At 49.2% G+C, this 16851-nt stretch overlaps 1 protein-coding gene across 1 annotated transcript; it reads right to left on the bottom strand.

The window, feature by feature from the left end:
* Positions 1 to 9497: 9497 nt before the first annotated feature.
* On the bottom strand, positions 9498 to 16012 carry NTN5 (netrin 5). Its single transcript, XM_043994000.1, has 6 exons — positions 15379 to 16012; positions 11184 to 11372; positions 10902 to 11051; positions 10458 to 10511; positions 10217 to 10297; positions 9498 to 9823 (listed from the first exon to the last, which is right to left on the bottom strand). The coding sequence occupies exons 1-6, from the start codon at positions 15995 to 15997 to the stop codon at positions 9498 to 9500; spliced, it is 1419 nt and encodes a 472-aa protein (XP_043849935.1). The 5' UTR covers positions 15998 to 16012.
* Between the last annotated feature and the right edge of the window lie 839 nt (positions 16013 to 16851).

The following is a 16851-nucleotide window of genomic DNA, read 5'->3' as shown; positions in this document are numbered from 1 at the left end:
TTTGTATATGTTTGTTTTGCATGTTGTCTCCCCAATTCGATTGTAAACTCCTTGAGGGCAGGGACAATCTTTCACCTCTTTTTGTATCTTTAGAGTTTAGCACATAGTAGGTGCTTGATAAATGGGGTTTTTTTTGTTTTGGGGGGGGTTTTGTGGGGCAATGGGGGTTAAGTGACTTACCCAGGGTCACACAGCTAGTAAGTGTCAAGTGTCTGAGGCCAGATTTGAACTCAGGTACTCCTGAATCTAGGGCCAGTGCTTTATCCACTGCACCATCTAGCTGCCCTCTGCATTGCATTTTAAAACACCATTTAAAGGTGTTTATCCTTCACAATCAGTGGTAATAAGAGGAGCCAACAATATACGTAAAGCACTTCATACATCTTAAAGAACTATCTACAACTGTCCTTTTAGGCTCTCCCCTGACCCACACGATGGGTTCCACTGAGGAGGAATATTTTAACTTCAATGTATTATGTAGGTCTACCCTCCCAAAATGACAGCTCATGAGCCCCCAGCGGTAGGGTTACTCTTTTTTTTTTTTTTTTTTTGCGGGGCAACAGGGGTTAAGTGACTTGCCGAGGGTCACACAGCTAGTTAAGTGTCAAGTGTCCAAGGCCGGATTTAAACTCAGGCACTCCCGAATCCAGGGCCGGTGCTTTATCCACTTTGCCACCTAGCTGCCCCCTAGGGTTACTCTTAATAATCAGCAAAAGAAAACCCCACGGGGGCAGCTAGGTGGCACAGTGGATAGAGCACCGGCCCTGGAGTCAGGAGTACCTGAGTTCAAATCCGGCCTCAGACACTTAACACTTACTAGCTGTGTGACCTTGGGCAAGTCACTTAACCCCAATTGCCTCACTAAAAAAAAAAAAAAGAAAACCCCACAATTCACTCAAAGGAAAGGCTCACACGATTAGTTGATTGAGACTGTGAATGGCTTGACTTTTTCCCTTGCTAATATTTGGGGCATTTCTCTATTGGGGAATGGCTCTGAGTCTTCTGGATTTGAATCAGCTCTTTAAGTATCTTGGATTTCAGCCATTTCTCTGAAACAGTCCCTTTGATCCTTTCTTATAGCACAGTAATATTCCATTGCTTTCATATTCCTTAATTTATTTGACCATCCCTCAAATAATAGGCATCGCTTTAGTTTGCTATGAATATTTTTGTACATATTGCTCTCTCTGGGATAGAGCTTTAATATTGCTATTACTGTGTAAAAAGGCATTTTCAGTTTAGTGACTTTTTGGTGGTAGTTCCAAATTGCTTTCCCAGAAATACTGGACCAATTCACAGTGCACTAGTATATCTGTCTCCCCTCGGTCTCCCTAATCTCTGTCATTTTAATTTTTTGTCATCTTTGACAATCTGATGATATGGAGTAGAGTCTCAGTGTTGCTTTAATGTGCATTTCACTATTAATTATTTGGAGCATTTTTTCATATGGCTGTTGATAACTTAAATTTTATATTAAAATTGTATCTTGTTCTGGTCCCACTGACCACCCCTTCCCTTCTAGTTAGTATAGCAAGTAAATTTATAAATAGCAAGCATAAAGTAACAATAGTAGGAAGTAAGATTGCAAAGGTGAACTGTCTCAAAAGAAATTTAACAAATAAGTAAACTGAGGCAATTCTCCAAGTTAGACATTATTTATTAACAGGGGCATGAAGACTGATGATACAGGGGTCAATGCATAGCTTCCATTTGCGACAAAGACCCAGAACGAGGGCTAGGCGTGTCTGCCTTCTGATTGGCCAGATGGTGCGTCATTTGGACTTTCCCTAGCTTAGGGTAAAGCAACCCTGATTAGTAGGTAGATTGGCCTTCAGGTGTGGACAATCACACCCCTCTCTGACACTTAAGGAAAGCCACCTGCTCCACGAGACCCAGCTGCCTTTAGCAATCCTGACCAGAAAAACAAAAATCATCTAACTGTGCTTTGCCCTGCATTTGGCTTCCCCATTGAAGACCAAGTCTCTCCCAATCTTGATTAGAAAGCAAGGGGGGGGGGAGCTAGGTGGCACAGTGGATAAAGCACCAGCCCTGGATTCAGGAGGACCTGAGTTCAAATGCTGCCTCAGACACTTGACACTTACTAGCTGTGTGACCCTGGGCAAGTCACTTAACCCTCATTGCCCCACCAAAAAAAAAAAAGAAAGAAAGAAAGAAAGAAAGCAAGGACAAACTAGCTCAAGCTGGTTCTCTGTCTAAAGGGCAAACAGAATCAAGGGTCTCAACTGGGAGGGGCCCAACCCAGGCTCAGAGTGATCACATTACTAGGTCATACCCTTCAGAATAAGGAAAAGGATGGGTCACAAGGTAATATTGGTTATTAAATAATTTTGTTGTTGTTCAATTGTTCATTGTGTCTACCATCTCCTTGTGACCCCACTTGGGGTTTTCTTGGCAAAGATACTGGAGTGTTTGCCATTTCCTTCTCCAGCTCATTTTACAGATGAGGAAATTGATGCAGAGTGAGTTAAGCGACTTGCCCAGGGTCACAGCATCTGAGGCCATATTTGAATCAGGAAAATGAGTCTTCCTGACTCCAGGTCCCAGCACTCTATGCACTATGTCGCCACCTAGCTGCTTTTATTAAATAGTAGATAACAATATTAAATTTCCTCAGAACCTAGAAGTCACTTATAGACTGACTGCCCTATAAATTAAAGAGCGCAAAGATTACTTAGGGCAGCTAAGTCTCCTCATCAGGGTTTGTCTTGGGAGGGAGCGTACTCAGTCATCACATGGCTATTGCATTGTCGTCACTCCTTTTGGGAAGCACACCAGCTTGCTGACCAGACTAGTTTTTTTTTTTTTGAGGCAATTGGGGTTAAGTGACTTGCCCAGGGCCACACAGCTAGTAAATATCAAGTGTCTTCCGGTCTACTGGATTTCATGTTGCCAATAAGTGTGCACACATACCATGCACTGATGGTGAGTAGAATCATCTTCACAAGTTTTTGTATATTTTTGTGGGTGTGTGTTTCAACTGCAGGGTAGGATCCACCCCCCTCTGTGGTAAGCTGGCCACAGTTAGGTTGGTGAAGCAGACAATTGTTAAGGCAACTTCTCCAGCCCCTTTCTCACAACAGGAGGTAAGCAGTATATTTCTTTTTTCTTTCTTTCTTTCTTTTTTTTTTTTGCAGGCCAATGAGGGTTAAGTGACTTGCCCCGGGGTCACACAGCTAGTAAGTGTCAAGTGTCTGAGGTCGGATTTGAACTCGGGTCCTCCTGAATCCAGGGCCGGTGCTCTATACACTGCACCACCTAGCTGCCCCCTACACTTGACACTTACTAGCTGTGTGACCCTGGGCAAATCACTTAACCCTCATTGCCCCACCAAAAAAAAAAAAAAAAAGGCTGCTCAGATACCCAAGAGGCCCTGGGGCCTAGACCAAAGTCTTTTGACTTGAATACAAATTGGATTTAAGTGAAGCAAAGTTAATCAGAGTTATTCAGTCTCACTCTGTCTTCGTTGAAGTCCGGGGCCAAGACAAAAGTCAGGAGAGCTGGCCTGGGATGCAGTGAATGACCTTGGCACCTTTGACGTTTGACCAAGCCCAGAGCACTCCACCGTGACAATGTTAGCCAACTTCATGGCTGTTGGAATAAATAGTTCTCATCTTCCCATTCTGCCAAGGGAAGTCTTCACAAGCTTGGGGTGGAGAACCCCCCAATTCCCAGATGGGCTTGAGGCTTGTCAGTTACCCTCAACCTAGTTTAGCCCATCTGGGCAAAAGCTTCTTGGAGCCACAGGTGAGTTAGGTAGATCAGGTAGACGCCAAAGATGGAAAGGAGACCTGAAAAGGGGTTGGTAGCCCACACACCAGAGGTACTACAATAAAAGAGCAAATATTATGCTAATGAACTAACCATAAGGAGTTGCTGGTAATTTTGACATAATGTGCCTATGTTTTTTGTTTTTTTTTAAGTGAGGCAACTGGGGTTAAGTGACTTGCCCAGGGTCACACAGCTAGTAAGTGTTAAGTGTCTGAGGCAGGATTTGAACTCAGGTCCTCCTGACTCCAAGGCCGGTGCTCTATCCACTGCGCCACCTAGCTGCCCCCATAATGTGCATATGTTAAGGAACTAACCCTAAGGTGCCATGGATAAGAGTTAGTCCATCACCCACCAAAGCCCTATTAAAAAACCAAAACAGGGGGCAGCTAGGTGGCCTCACCAAAAAAAAAAAGTATATAAACGAAATTATCCATTTTATATTCAGTGATTCTCTCTAGGCCTAGTTTTGTCATGAATTCTTCCCCAATCTAAAGCTGTGAAAGGTATTTACTTCTTTGTACCCATGCTTGTTTATGTTTTTGTTTCAGCGAGAATATGACAATTTGTGAAGAGCAATTGGGATTAAAGTGACTCTGATAACTTTTTTCGAATATACAGAAAAGGTGATGATTTATGTGAATTTATTTTAAATCTTGCTACTTTACTGAAGTTGTTAATTGTGTCAATTTATTTTGAGCTGAATCTTTAAGGTTCTCCTAATGGGCCATTATATCTTCAAAAAGCAATACCTTTGTTTCCTCTTTATCTATGTTTATTCTCTCAACTTCTTTTTCTTGTCTTATTGCTATAAATAGCATTTCTAGCACCATATCAAATAACAGTGATTAAAATGTCATCCTTGGGGGAAGCTAGATGGCGCAGTGGAGGACCTGAGTTCAAATTCAACCTCAGACACTTAACACTTACTAGCTGTGTGATCCTAGGAAAGTCACTTAACCCCAATTGCCTCACCAAAAAAAAAAAAAAAAAAGAAAGAAAGAAAATGTCATCCTTGCTTCAATTTGCTCTTGTTGAGAGGCCTCTAGAATTCCTCTGCTATATATAATATTGGATCTTTGTTTCAAATAGAGACTATTTACCATGTTAAGGAAAAGTTCATTTATTCCAATGTTTTTTACTGTTTCTTAAGCAATATATGTATTTTTCAAAACATTTTAATATCTATTACATAATTACATGATTTTTATTTCTTTTAAAATGGTCTGTTATGGTTATAGTAAAAAAAACCCATTATGATTATATTTTTTGTCACATTAAATCAACCCTCAATTTTTGGTATAACTCCAACTTGATCATTGAATACAAACATTTTTGATATATAGTTTTAGCCTCTGTAATATTGTATTTAAGATTTTTGCACCAATATTTATTAGGAATAGAGTCTATAGTTTTCTTTCCCTGGTTTATTTCTCCCTGGTTTAGTTTGCAAGGTCAAATTTGTATCATAGAAGGAATTTGGCAGATCTCTCTTTAACTATTTTTGTAAACAATGAATGCAATATATTGTTCTTTGAATAATTTATAGTATGCCATTTTTTTTTTTGCCGGGCAATGAGGGTTAAGTGACTTGCCCAGGGTCACAACAGCTAGTAAGTGTCAAGTGTCTGAGGCCAGATTTGAACTCAGGTCCTCCTGATTCCAGGAATGGTGCTCTATCCACTGGACCACCTAGCTGCCCCCAGAGATAGCTTTTTAAATGGCATTCTAGGGGGGCAGCTAGGTGGTGCAGTGGATAAAGTACCAGCCTTGGAGTCAGGAGTACCTGAGTTCAAATCTGGCCTTAGACACTTGACACTTACTAGCTGTGTGACCCTGGGCAAGTCACTTAACCCCAATTGCCTCACCAAAAAAATTTAAAAAGAAAGAAAAAAAAAGCTATCTAGTTCAGGAACTTTTTTGTTTGGGAGTTCATTTATAGGTTGGCTAAAATTTTTCCTAAAATTGATTTATTTAAATTTGTCTATTTCCTGTTCTGTTAATCTGGATGTTTTATACTTTTGTAAATGTACATTCATTGCATCTAAATCATTTATCTTGTCAGCATATAAGAGGGCAAAATTAATTTATGGTGATTTCCTTCATATCATCTTCATTTGCTGTGAATTCTTCTTTGTCATTTTTTGTTTTGATTTTTTTTTTAAGTGAGGCAATTGGGGTTAAGTGACTTGCCCAGGGTCACACAGCTAGTAAGTGTTAAGTGTCTGAGGTCGGATTTGAACTCAGGCATTCCTGACTCCAGGGCCGGTGCTCTATCCACTGCACCACCTAGCTGCCCCTTTCTTTGTCATTTTTGAAAAATAGCAATTTAGTTTTCCGTTCTCTCTTTGTAATGAGATTAACTAAATGCTTGACTATTTTATTAGTCTTTCCCCTCCCAAACCCTATTTTTTGCAATGTTTTGTATCTATAGTCTCCCACCTTTGCAAAGAATGGATAGAAATGCATTTTTTCCTCTCTTCTTTGGGCCAATCTTGATCATTATAATTATAAAGGAATATATACTGTCATATTTGGTCGATGTGTTGGTTAATTGTGCTAAATTATGTTTTCTTTTTCTCTTTCTTTCTTTCTTCCTGTCTGTCTCTCTCTCTCTGTCTTTCTTGCTTGTTTGCTTGCCTGCCTGCCTGTTTCTGTCTGTCTGTCTGTCTTTTTAAATTATAGTTTCTCTGTCTCAGGGAAGGAGTCAAAGAGAAGTATATTTGGAAATGAAGATAATGCAAAAGCAAAATATGTCCATATAAATATGAAATATTTACACAAAGTTCACATTTGGGTTTTTGGTTTTTTTGCAAAGTTGATTTTTTTTGATCCAAGTGTAAAACATTATGTTGCTGCCATTCAGTTGTTCCAGACTCATCATGACCCCCTTTTGGGTTTTCTTGGCAAAGATACTAGGAGGGCTTGCCATTTCCTTCTCCAGCTCATTTTTCAGATGAAGAAACTGAGGCAAACAGAGTTAAGTGACTTGCCCAGGGTCACACAGCTAGTAAGTGTCTGAAACCAGATGTGAACTCAGAAAGATGAGTTTTCCTGACTCCAGGATTAGCACTGTGCCCTAGGGCGCCACCTGGTGCCAAATAAAACGTTTTATTTCTGCTTATTGAATTTCATCTTCAAAGATTTAGCCCAAAGCTTTACTCTGTCAAGGTCTTCTTGGATCCTGATTGGAATTTTGTGGGGTAGCTCTCCCTTCCAGCTATGTTGTTCAGCCTTCAGTCATGCTAGACTCTTTGTGACCTGTGGACCATAACATGCCAGGCCCTTCTATCTGCCAATTCCCTCCAGCTATGTAAGGTTTGCCAATCTGATGAGCATGCCATCCAGGCCTTTATCCAAGTCAGAATAAAAATGTTGACTGGCACAAGGCCAGGCACAGAGCCGTAGGGCCCTCTGCTGGAGACCTACCTTTTGGCCTGGAGCCATGAAAACAAGTCTTTGAGTCCAAACCACCCCACCCTTTCGGAAACCATCTGCAGGTGGCCTACCTACATCTCTCCATCTTTTCCAGAGGAAAAACACCAGGTTTTGTCAACTCTGAGCTTCCTTTCCACTCTTATCGGCTACCTCCTCTGACTACTGGCAGACCACCCTTGTGCACAGATCGAGGCTTGTTGATCCATTATTCAAAAATATTTCAGTGGCCAGCTGCCAAGTCAGCCCAAGTGAATTTTAAAGTTTTCTCTCTAATATCCAAGGCCCTTCCCAATTTGATACCTTGTTTTCTTGCTGGTCTAATCACATGCTTTGATACAACTATATATCTAACTCTGTTGGGGCCATGCTAAAACCCGACCTCCTCTAGGAAGTCTCTCCAAATCCCTCTTAATGCCAGTACCTTCCTCTATTGATTATCTTCAGTTTATGTTGTTTCTATTTTGTTTTTGTTTTCGTTTTTTTGCAGGGCAATGGGGGTTAAGTGACTTGCCCAGGGTCACACAGCTAGTAAGTGTCAAGTGTCTGAGGCCGGATTTGAACTCAGGTCCTCCTGACTCCAGGGTCTGTGCTTTATCCACTGCGCCGCCCAGCTGCCCCTTGTTGTTTCTATTTTGTTAGCATACAGTTGTTTGCATGCAGTCTTCCCCTTTGAACTATGAATTCCCTGAGAGCAGGGACTGTCTTTCGCCTTTTTTTTTTTTTTTTTTTGGTATCTCAAGCACTTGGCACAGTGCTAAGCACCCGCTATGTGGTGCTTAATCGGTGTTTATTGATTGACTCGTTGACTGAAGGTTTCAACAAGGAAATCAGGATCCTGGAGATAAACACCTATTAGTTCAAACAGTGAACTCCCGGTATCCTCCTTGATCTTTCCCCCGTCAGTCTTGCTCTGACTAAGAGGCTGACTTGGATTCCATCAAGCTTGTCCATCTCCCTCTTGGACTTGTGGGGGACAAGAGAAAATCCAAGGGAGTCTGGGAGATTAAAGGGCGGAGCGGCTACGTCCCCAAGAGGCCAGATGCAGAAACTGAAGAGACAGAGTAATATGGATGGGTCGGACAGGAGGAGGGTTGGAGCTGAAGCACTGGGGGTCGAGAGCAGGGTCTGCATCGCTCTCCTCTCTTTTCCCTGTGTGAGAGACGGCCTGATTCTGATCTTTTGGCTTAGTTTATTAAAAGTCTGTTTACCTTTTTAAAGTTGTTTTTTTAAGTTTTCTCCATTTGCTGAAGTCAAAAGCCAATCAATGAGTTGCTAAGTCAAGAGTGCTGTTGTTCAATGAAGAGTTGGAAAGGGCAATGAGAAAGTCCAGGAAGGGGAGGATTTTAAACCTGCCTTTGTAGTCAGAGTGAGGTTTCTGGCCTGGGGCTCTTTCTGATTATCCTTTTACAAGTTCCCAGGGCAGAGGGAATACATCCGCCAGCTTCTCTCTGGGCCAATGAAGTAGCTGCAGCGGTGGCCAGGCATCGCCGAGACCAGACTCTCCTATTACTGGGGGCTGGTTTGAAAGGAAAACTACTCCCCAGAGGTGGGCAGCGAAGGGTGTGACGAGGAAAAATTAGGCCCAGCGGAAGGAGTGGCTCTACCCACAAGAAGCTATGTGGGGTGCAGTAAGAGTGACAGACAGCGCGGCCGGTGGGCTCCCGCACAAGCAGTGCCGCTGACATCACCCATAAGCCTGGTCCCCCAGAGCAAACGCTAGATAGGGGGCTGGGGGGGAATGGGAGCTGAATTCAAGTTCAGACCCCTTTGCTTACTAGCCGAGTGCTTTTCGGTGAACCATTTCATTCTCTGGACCTCAGTTTCTCCTCTGGAAAATTATGAAGTTGTCAGATTCTCACATTTCCTGGATGGGTCTCCTCCCTCACCAGCTCCAACATTGCTCTTATTGGACTCGATCTTACAGAACTCCGGTAGGACCCACCCTCTCCAGCACCTCAGTGGGCAATCCCTGCTTTTGCCCCTCCCCTTCAAGGATGCCAGGCATTGTTCTTCCTCCCCCCCTTCCCACTCCCACCACCCCCTATCTGCCTCTCAAGCCCCCTTCCTCAGCCCTGACCCTTGGGGAACACAGGCCTTTCCTCACCCATCCCCACCCCCTTGGGGATGGTCCCGGAGGGTGCCCAATCCTTCCGCTTTGGGTCACCCAGGAATCCTCTCCCTGATCGCAGCGCCCACAAAAGACTCAGAGGGAGTAAGAGTGAAGAGCAGCTGCTTTATTAGGGATGGACGTGAGGTCCAGCTAGGAGAACTTCTCAGGAGCAGCCTCCGGCCCGCTCCTCCCGCTGCCGCCGCCTCAGGGTCTGCGCCCACTGGGGTCTCCAGGGAAGGGCGCGCCCACGATGATCGAGGACCAAACGGCTGGGGTCGGGTCCTCCGATTGGCCCCCCTAGTAGCAGGTAGACAGACCCGGGCCGGAGCGTCAGGCAGCCGCAGACCAGGTCGGCACGAGGAACCCAGGCATCCTGTACTCCTGCACCCAGGGGTTCTGCCCGCTGCTTGTACACAGCCAGGACGCGGATCCGCAGGCGCCACCAAGTTGAGCCAGAGGGCTCGGCGGACTGGACCTGAGCTCGAAGAACTAATGGGAAAGAGAGCGGGAAACAGTGAGACCGGGTTCCGTGGGGACCCCTGAACTTCCCCTGCTCCGCCTCGGGGGGGCCAAGGCTTCCCTGAGCCCAAACGTAGGCCCATTTCTCGCCTAGTTCAGGTCCCTAACAGGCGTCCCCTCTTCCATCCTGGCTCCTTCAAGCTGGAGAGGCCCCCCTGGGCCGCCTGCTTGTTGACCCAGGCGTCCCAATCCCCCTGCCCTGCTCCCAGGAGACCTCAGGCTTCCCTCCCCCTGCTTTGCCTCTGGGGATACTCGGGCTTTCTCGGATTCCGCCCTCTGTGAACCCTGACTCAGACCCAGATAGAGAAAGTGAGGCCCAAAGGCCCCCGATCCCCGCCCCGCCCGTCCGGCTCAGGATCTCACCGTAGGCCTGCTGACAGTACTGCAGCAGACTCATGTGAACTCCGGCTTCAGACGCGTTACAAAGGCTCTGGCACGTCGGGTCTGCGGACAGCCCCACACGTGAGGCTCTCTGCGCCCCATCTAGGCCTTCCTGCGCACCGCGCCCCCTCCCCCTCTGCCCGATCCGGAATCCTCGCCTAGGCTTGCTTTGTTTAGCGCCAGCTGGGTTCAGCGACCCAAGCCCTCGGGGGTCCCCCAGTACCTGGAGTGTAGACACTAGGGATTGTAGCCTCGGTGGTCGTTATCTCTGGGATCCCTGAGAGAAGGAAACCGAGCAGGAGGAAGAGAACCCTAATCACTGAAGACTCAGGCCTCTCGGCCAGCAGCGATTGCCTACTCCGGGCCCCGGCCGTCCCCTCAGTTCCTGCCAGTTCCCCTTGGGAACCCAGACGTCCCTCCTCTCAACTTCTACCTCCGGGGGCCCCGGGCATCCGCCCTCCCAGTCTCTGCTCCTCAGGGCTCCAGGTATCCCCTCCCTAGTTCCTGCCCCCGCCTCTCAGGGACCCAGATGTCCCCCCTCCCAGTTTCTGCCCCTCGGGGCCCTGGGAATCCCCTCCCTAGACCAGGTCCCTTCAGGGCTCCAGAGGTTCTCGCCCTAGTCCCTGCCTCTGTTCCTTGGGGCCCGGGGGTCCCGCCCCACACTCACGCTGACAGGGCAGACGGATAGAACGACTCTGCTGGTAGCCCACGGCACAGCGGTCACAGGAGGAGCCCGTCACTCCTGGCTTGCAGGGACACTGTCCGTTGGTCTGGTTGCACTGGGCCCCGGTTGCACCGATGGGGTGACACTGGCAAGCTGGGCGAGGGAGAGCCCTCTGTGACTCGGTACCGCCTCCCCTCAATCCCAGCCCGAACCTCTCCCAGCCGGATTCCCTGGGGATTATCTGTCACATCCCTCCTCCAGCCGCCTCTTCCCGCCTGCACTCACCCCGACAGGCCCTGCGGCTGGATAGGGGCTGCTTGGGGTCCCGCCAGTAGCCCCGCTCGCAGTAGTGGCAGTGGCGGCCCGCGGTGTGGTGGCGACAGCGTTCGCAGATGCCCCCACTCCGCCCTCCGGACAGCCGGAACACCTCGGCGTGAAAGCGACAGCGCCGCGCGTGCAGATTGCAAGAACAGGCTGGGAGGTGGAATGCAACAAGAGTCAGGGTACCGGAATGAGCACCCCTAGGCCCGCAGTCCCTCCCCAGCCCCTGGGACAGCAGCCAGATTGGGCACTCTGGGCTGTTTGCTGGTCTATGGGTTTCCCTATCTGTAAAAACAAGGACTGGTGGGTAGTTGATCTCCAAGGGTCCGGTTCCATGTTCAAAGCCCCATTAAGGGGGCAGCTAGGTGGTGCAGTGGATAAGCGCTGGCCCTAGATTCAGGAGGACCTGAGTTCAAATTTGACCTCAGACACTTGATACTTACTAGCTGTGTGACCCTGGGTAAGTCACTTAACCCTCATTGCACCCCCCCCAAAAAAAAACCCCACAAAGCCCCATTAAGCTTCTGGAGAGGGGGCAGGTTCTGAGGGGAGAATGGAGTTGTGCCTGGTTTGGTGGAGCCCAGAAGTTTGGGATAATCTGTCAGAAGGTTTGGAACAAAATCTGTGGGGAAGATAGTTTAGGAAAGGAGAGGAGCAGCAGAATGGGGTCCTGAAAGGAGGTGAAGTGTGTGGTAGTGGAAAGGAAAGTGCAGCCTTGGCCTCCCTGGAGGCAGCTCAAACCCCCTTTCCAGGAGAGGGCTTCGGGACTCCCTGGTGGGGCCTTCCCCCGTGGGCGCTCCATTCTCATGCCCTCATGCCGGCTCTATTGTAGAGGCTGCTGATGGGCCTCTAGTCTCTCCCCACTCCAATCCATCCTCCATTCAGGCACTAAAGTCTGATCGTGTTCCCCCTCCCTCCCCAGCTCAGTTAATTTCAGTGGCTCCCTATGGCCTCCAGGAGTAAATACGAAATCCTTGGGCATTCAAAGCCCTTCAGAACCTAGCCCCTCCTACCTTTCCAGCCTTCTTGCACCTTACTCTTCACCATATACTCTTTGATCCAGTGCCACCAGCCTCCTAGCTGGTCCCTGAAAAAGATCCTCCAGCTCTTTGCTCTGGGCATTTTCTACAGGCAGCCTTTCCCAACCTCTCTTAATTCTAGTGCTTTGTCTTTGTTAATTATGTCCTATGCATCCTGTCTGTAGCCTGTTTGTATGTGTGTGTCTACCTCATTAGATGGTAAACTCCTGGAAGGCTGTCTTTTGCCTTTTATTTATTTTGTTGTTGTTGTTTTTTGGTGAGGCGATTGGGGTTAAGTGACTTGCCCAGGGCCACACAGCTAGTAAGCGTCAAGTGTCTGAAGTCGGGTTTGAACTCAGGTCCTCCTGAATCCAGGAGGATTATCCACTATAGCACCACCTAGCTGCCCTGACTGACTGATTACTGATTGAGCCTTGCCTTCATCATCCGCATCCCCTTTCTCTGTCTTGTTCACTCTTCCTCTGCAATGTTTCTTATATCTGGCCTAGTTCCCTGATCTTTCTGGGGCCACTGTAAGAGTCTCCTAATTAATTGGATTCCTGGATTCTATTGTTTCCTCTCCCCAAACTCACATTCCACACAGAATCATTTTCTTACAGCAAAGTTCAGAATACATCACTTCCCTGCTCAGTGAGCTCCAGTACTTCCTGAAGTACAAACTCTTCACCCTGACATTCAAGGCCTCCCTGCCCCTCCCTTCCTCTCTCCCTCCCTTCCTCTTTCTTCCTCTCTCCAATCTTCCTTCTCTTTTCCTTTCATCTCTGTTTTTCTACCTTCATCTTTTTTATGTCTCTGTTTGCCTGAGTCTCTGGGTGCATCTTTCTTTGACTGCTTGGGCCTGCCTCAGACTTTTCTCTTTCGGTCTCTGCCTCCCTGGGTCTCTGTTCTTTCCTCCATACCTGCCTAGGTCTCACTTTCCTTCACACATCCTACTTTCTAGCCAAGCAGTCTTCATGCAGTGCTTTGCACATAGTACATACTCACTAAATGAACTGAAAGAAGGGTGGGACTCCGAGAGGGAAAATTGAATAATGGGGCAGCTTTGAAGAAGGCCATGTTGAGTTTGAGATGTTGGTGGGGGCATCCAGGTGGAGCTGTCTGACTGAACTAATGTTCAGGAGAGAAGTAAAGGCTGGGTAATATGGAAGTGGGGAGTCATCTGCAGAGAGATAATCATTTATCCCAGAGGAGCAAATGAAATCAATTAGAAAGACTGTATAGAAGGAAGAGAAGAGGATCCAGAACAGATTGTGGGGAGGGGAAGAGACTGACAAGGACCCACCAAGAAGACTGGAAATGAATGGAGACTTTTTTTCTAGGAGTAAGGCAACAAAAGGGAGAAGGAAATATCTTTGGGGAGGGATGATAGAGTTAAGTGAGGGTGTTTGTTTTGATTGGATAGGGGAGCCCCAAGCATATTTGTAGGTATCCAGGAAGATGCTGGCAGATAGGGAATGAAGAGTTGAGAGAGGAGATGATGGATGGAGCAAGCTCCCATAGTAGATGGTAAGGGATGGGATCAAGGACCCAAATAGAGGCACTGGCCTTAGCAAAGAGAAGGGCCACTTCTTCATCAGAGACTGGAGTGATGGAAGGAGACAGGTGATGATGTAGAGATGCTCTGGTGTCTGGAGCTTAGAGGAGTAAGAAACAAGGTCATACATGCTGGCAGGCCTGCTAGGGGGTGGTTCAAGGGGCTTCAGGAAAGGAAGAGCTTTGGGATAGTAGCTGCTGGGAGGGAGCAAAGACTCAGTCAGTCAATGAATGATAGGATTGCCAAGCAGCAGTGAAGGTTGAGATCAGGTGGGATCAGACCATCTGAATTTGTAGCGGATGGAGTCAGCACAATTTTGGGACTTCCTCCAATGAATGGCTTGGGAACTGAGGCAGAAAAGAGCAGGGCAAGGGATGGCCCATGGTTGACTGGCCAGTCACAAGCAGCCAGAAGATTCAAGGTTGAGGAGTGGTCCCTTTGTTAACTATAGCCATGGAAAGGTGAGGGAAGGAAAGAGGAATCAGAACAAAGGGTCGATGGCCTGGGGGCACTGGGAGCAGTGGAGGGACCCCTCCAGCACTGAGGAGAAAGCACAGACTGGGAGCAGTGGGGGCTGGGCATTCCCAGCATGCCATTGCCTTTAAGGCTCCCTTCTCCTCCGCAGCATCCTGGGCTTCCCGGAGGGGGGGGGGGTCGGTTTCCCCGCTCAGAAGTTCATTCTTGCCTGCTGTTCCTCAGCCCCTCCCCTCCAGGATGTCATTCTATTCTCTCTCCACTACTCCATCACTCCATCGAGGTCACTATTTGCTCTCTCAATCTTTTATCCACCTCCCCTCTGGAGCCAGCCACCGTCTCCCCAAGTATTTTATTGTCCCCCTTAGTGAGTCCTATCAGCTATGAGATTCCAGCTCTCAGTGGGAGGAGAGCACCTCCAGAGAGACACAGGGAGGCAATCTGAAAAGTTGAGAGGGACAAGGAGACCGTTCAAAGAAGCTTGGGTAGTGAGGACAAGAATAGAACTCGGACATACAGAATGGGTCTCGTGGAATAACGTGATGACAGGGTAAACACTGAAAGTGTGCATGTGTGTGTGGGGGGGAACCCAGAGGGGAAAAAGGGGATGAGGAAGCCGAAAACAAATCACGGAGAAGTGGAGGTGAGCACTAAGGTGGGGGTGGGCAGGGCAGGAGAAGGAAGAGTGAGGAAGAGGATGGAAGAACGAATTCCTGAGGAGAAAGTGGGCAATAGAGTTAGCCTGAGGCTGCAGGGCAGTGGAATTCTCAGGATTAGTCTGAGGCTGTGTGATGGGAGAACGTAACCCCCCCACACACACACACACACACTAGGAGGACAGAACCCAGCAGGGGAGGGAAAGTGGGAAAGAGGTGACATTAGGGGACCCTGGGTGGGGGCAGGGAGGACGGAAGCCTAACACTCTTGGGGAAAGAACAGAGCTTGAGAGAAATAACAATAGGCACTACCTGCGTGACCTCGGGCAAATAAAGCACTTCACGGGATGGGGAGTGGGGGTGGGGGCGGCGGGATTAGGGGTCCCTAACGTCCCTGAAGCTGAGAGGGTTGGATGGCTCTGCCAGGGCAGTAGTTAACCCTGAGGTGCACTCACGCTGACACGCGTTCGGGTGCTGAGGCGTGGCCGGCCTCCAGGGCCAGTCCTGATGAGACGGAAGGCAACTTTCACACCCAGGACCGGTGGTGTGGTGGCGGCAGCGACAGCGTGGGGGCTGAAGTCGGGCCGCGCAGCGGGCGGCGTGGCCGTGACACTGACATCGACCCCTCACAGCCACCGACGCCAACGCCTCCGGGGACCCCAGCTCCACGCGCAGGCGGACGGCGGTCCGGTGTTGGGCGGGGCCGAGCTGGGCGCGGAGGGTCAGCTCGGCTGTCTGGCCTCCCCCAGAGGTCCAGAGCCTGGCCAGGGGCCACCAGGGCCCCCCCGCGGCGCCCCCGCCGTTCGACGTAGCCAGGACCCGGGCCCCAGCGATGGCGTCGGCGGCCGGCGGGGAGCAGAAGCGCAGGCGGAGCGAGGTCAAGAGGAAGGGGCCCCCGAGGGCCAGGTTCAGGCTGCGGCTGTGGTTGACGCCTCGGCTGCACGAGCCCCCCGCCCAAGCCAGGAGGGCTGTCGGGGGGACACAGAAGCGGGGCCTGCCCTGGGCATCGGAGCAGGGTTCCCCCTCCCCCAGGGTGAAGAGGACGAGCAGGCCAAGGGAGAAAGTCAAGGGCATGCTGGCGGGGCCTTGGACCTGGAGGAGACCACAGACAGATTCAGCCAACCTGGCAAGCTGCTCCCCAAGGACACAGGTGCCACCTCCGCAAGGATCTCCGCTCTCACCTAGCCAGTCGGAGACCTGGGAGCGCCATCCTCAGGCTTCATCCCAGGTGTCCGTTTCCCATCCTTTATCCTGAAACCCAATACCCATTCAGGTACCCAGGAATCCCCTCCTGGATCCCCACCCTGGTGGGGACAGCCGTTCTCCCTTCCCCAGATCTGCCCCGCCCCCTCGGGGACCCAGGCACCTCCTCCCCCGACCCCACCCCTGCAGGGACCCAGGCGCCTCCTCCCCGTCCCCCAGACAGCCTGGTTGCCCAGTTCTGGCCTCCTTCTGGTTTTCAAGCGCGGAAAATGGTTCCATCTGGGGCGCTCCGTGTTTACCTAACCCAGGGGGGAAAGAACGCGGGCAAAATCGAGAATTTCACTGGGACTAATCCCTAGCTTAACACCCTGGAGCTAGTGATGTGACAGGACCAGGCTTGAGGCCGAGGGAGCTCCAGTTCCCCAGAGCCCACACAGAGACAGCGAGGGCAGTCGAGCAAAAGGAGACAGAATCGGAGGCGGATAAGAGGGGAGGAGGGGGCAGAGACGCAGAGACAGAGAAAAAAGAGAGACGGCAATTGTGAGAGGGAACAGGCAGAGCGGAAGAGAGAGGGAGGGAAAGGAAGGAGGGGAGAGACATACAGAGACAGAAAAAAAAGAGACTTCAACTGTGAGCTGTGAGAGGGGATAGGCAAAGGGGGAAAGAGATGCTGGAGACACAGAGATATAAGAGAGACAGTGACTGTGAAAGGGATAGGGAGGGAA

This window comes from Dromiciops gliroides, chromosome 3 (assembly GCF_019393635.1).
Source record: "Dromiciops gliroides isolate mDroGli1 chromosome 3, mDroGli1.pri, whole genome shotgun sequence".
Classification (NCBI taxonomy): Eukaryota; Metazoa; Chordata; class Mammalia; order Microbiotheria; family Microbiotheriidae; genus Dromiciops; species Dromiciops gliroides.
Note: the sequence above shows the minus strand (reverse complement) of the source record. Positions and strands in the feature narration are given on the sequence as shown.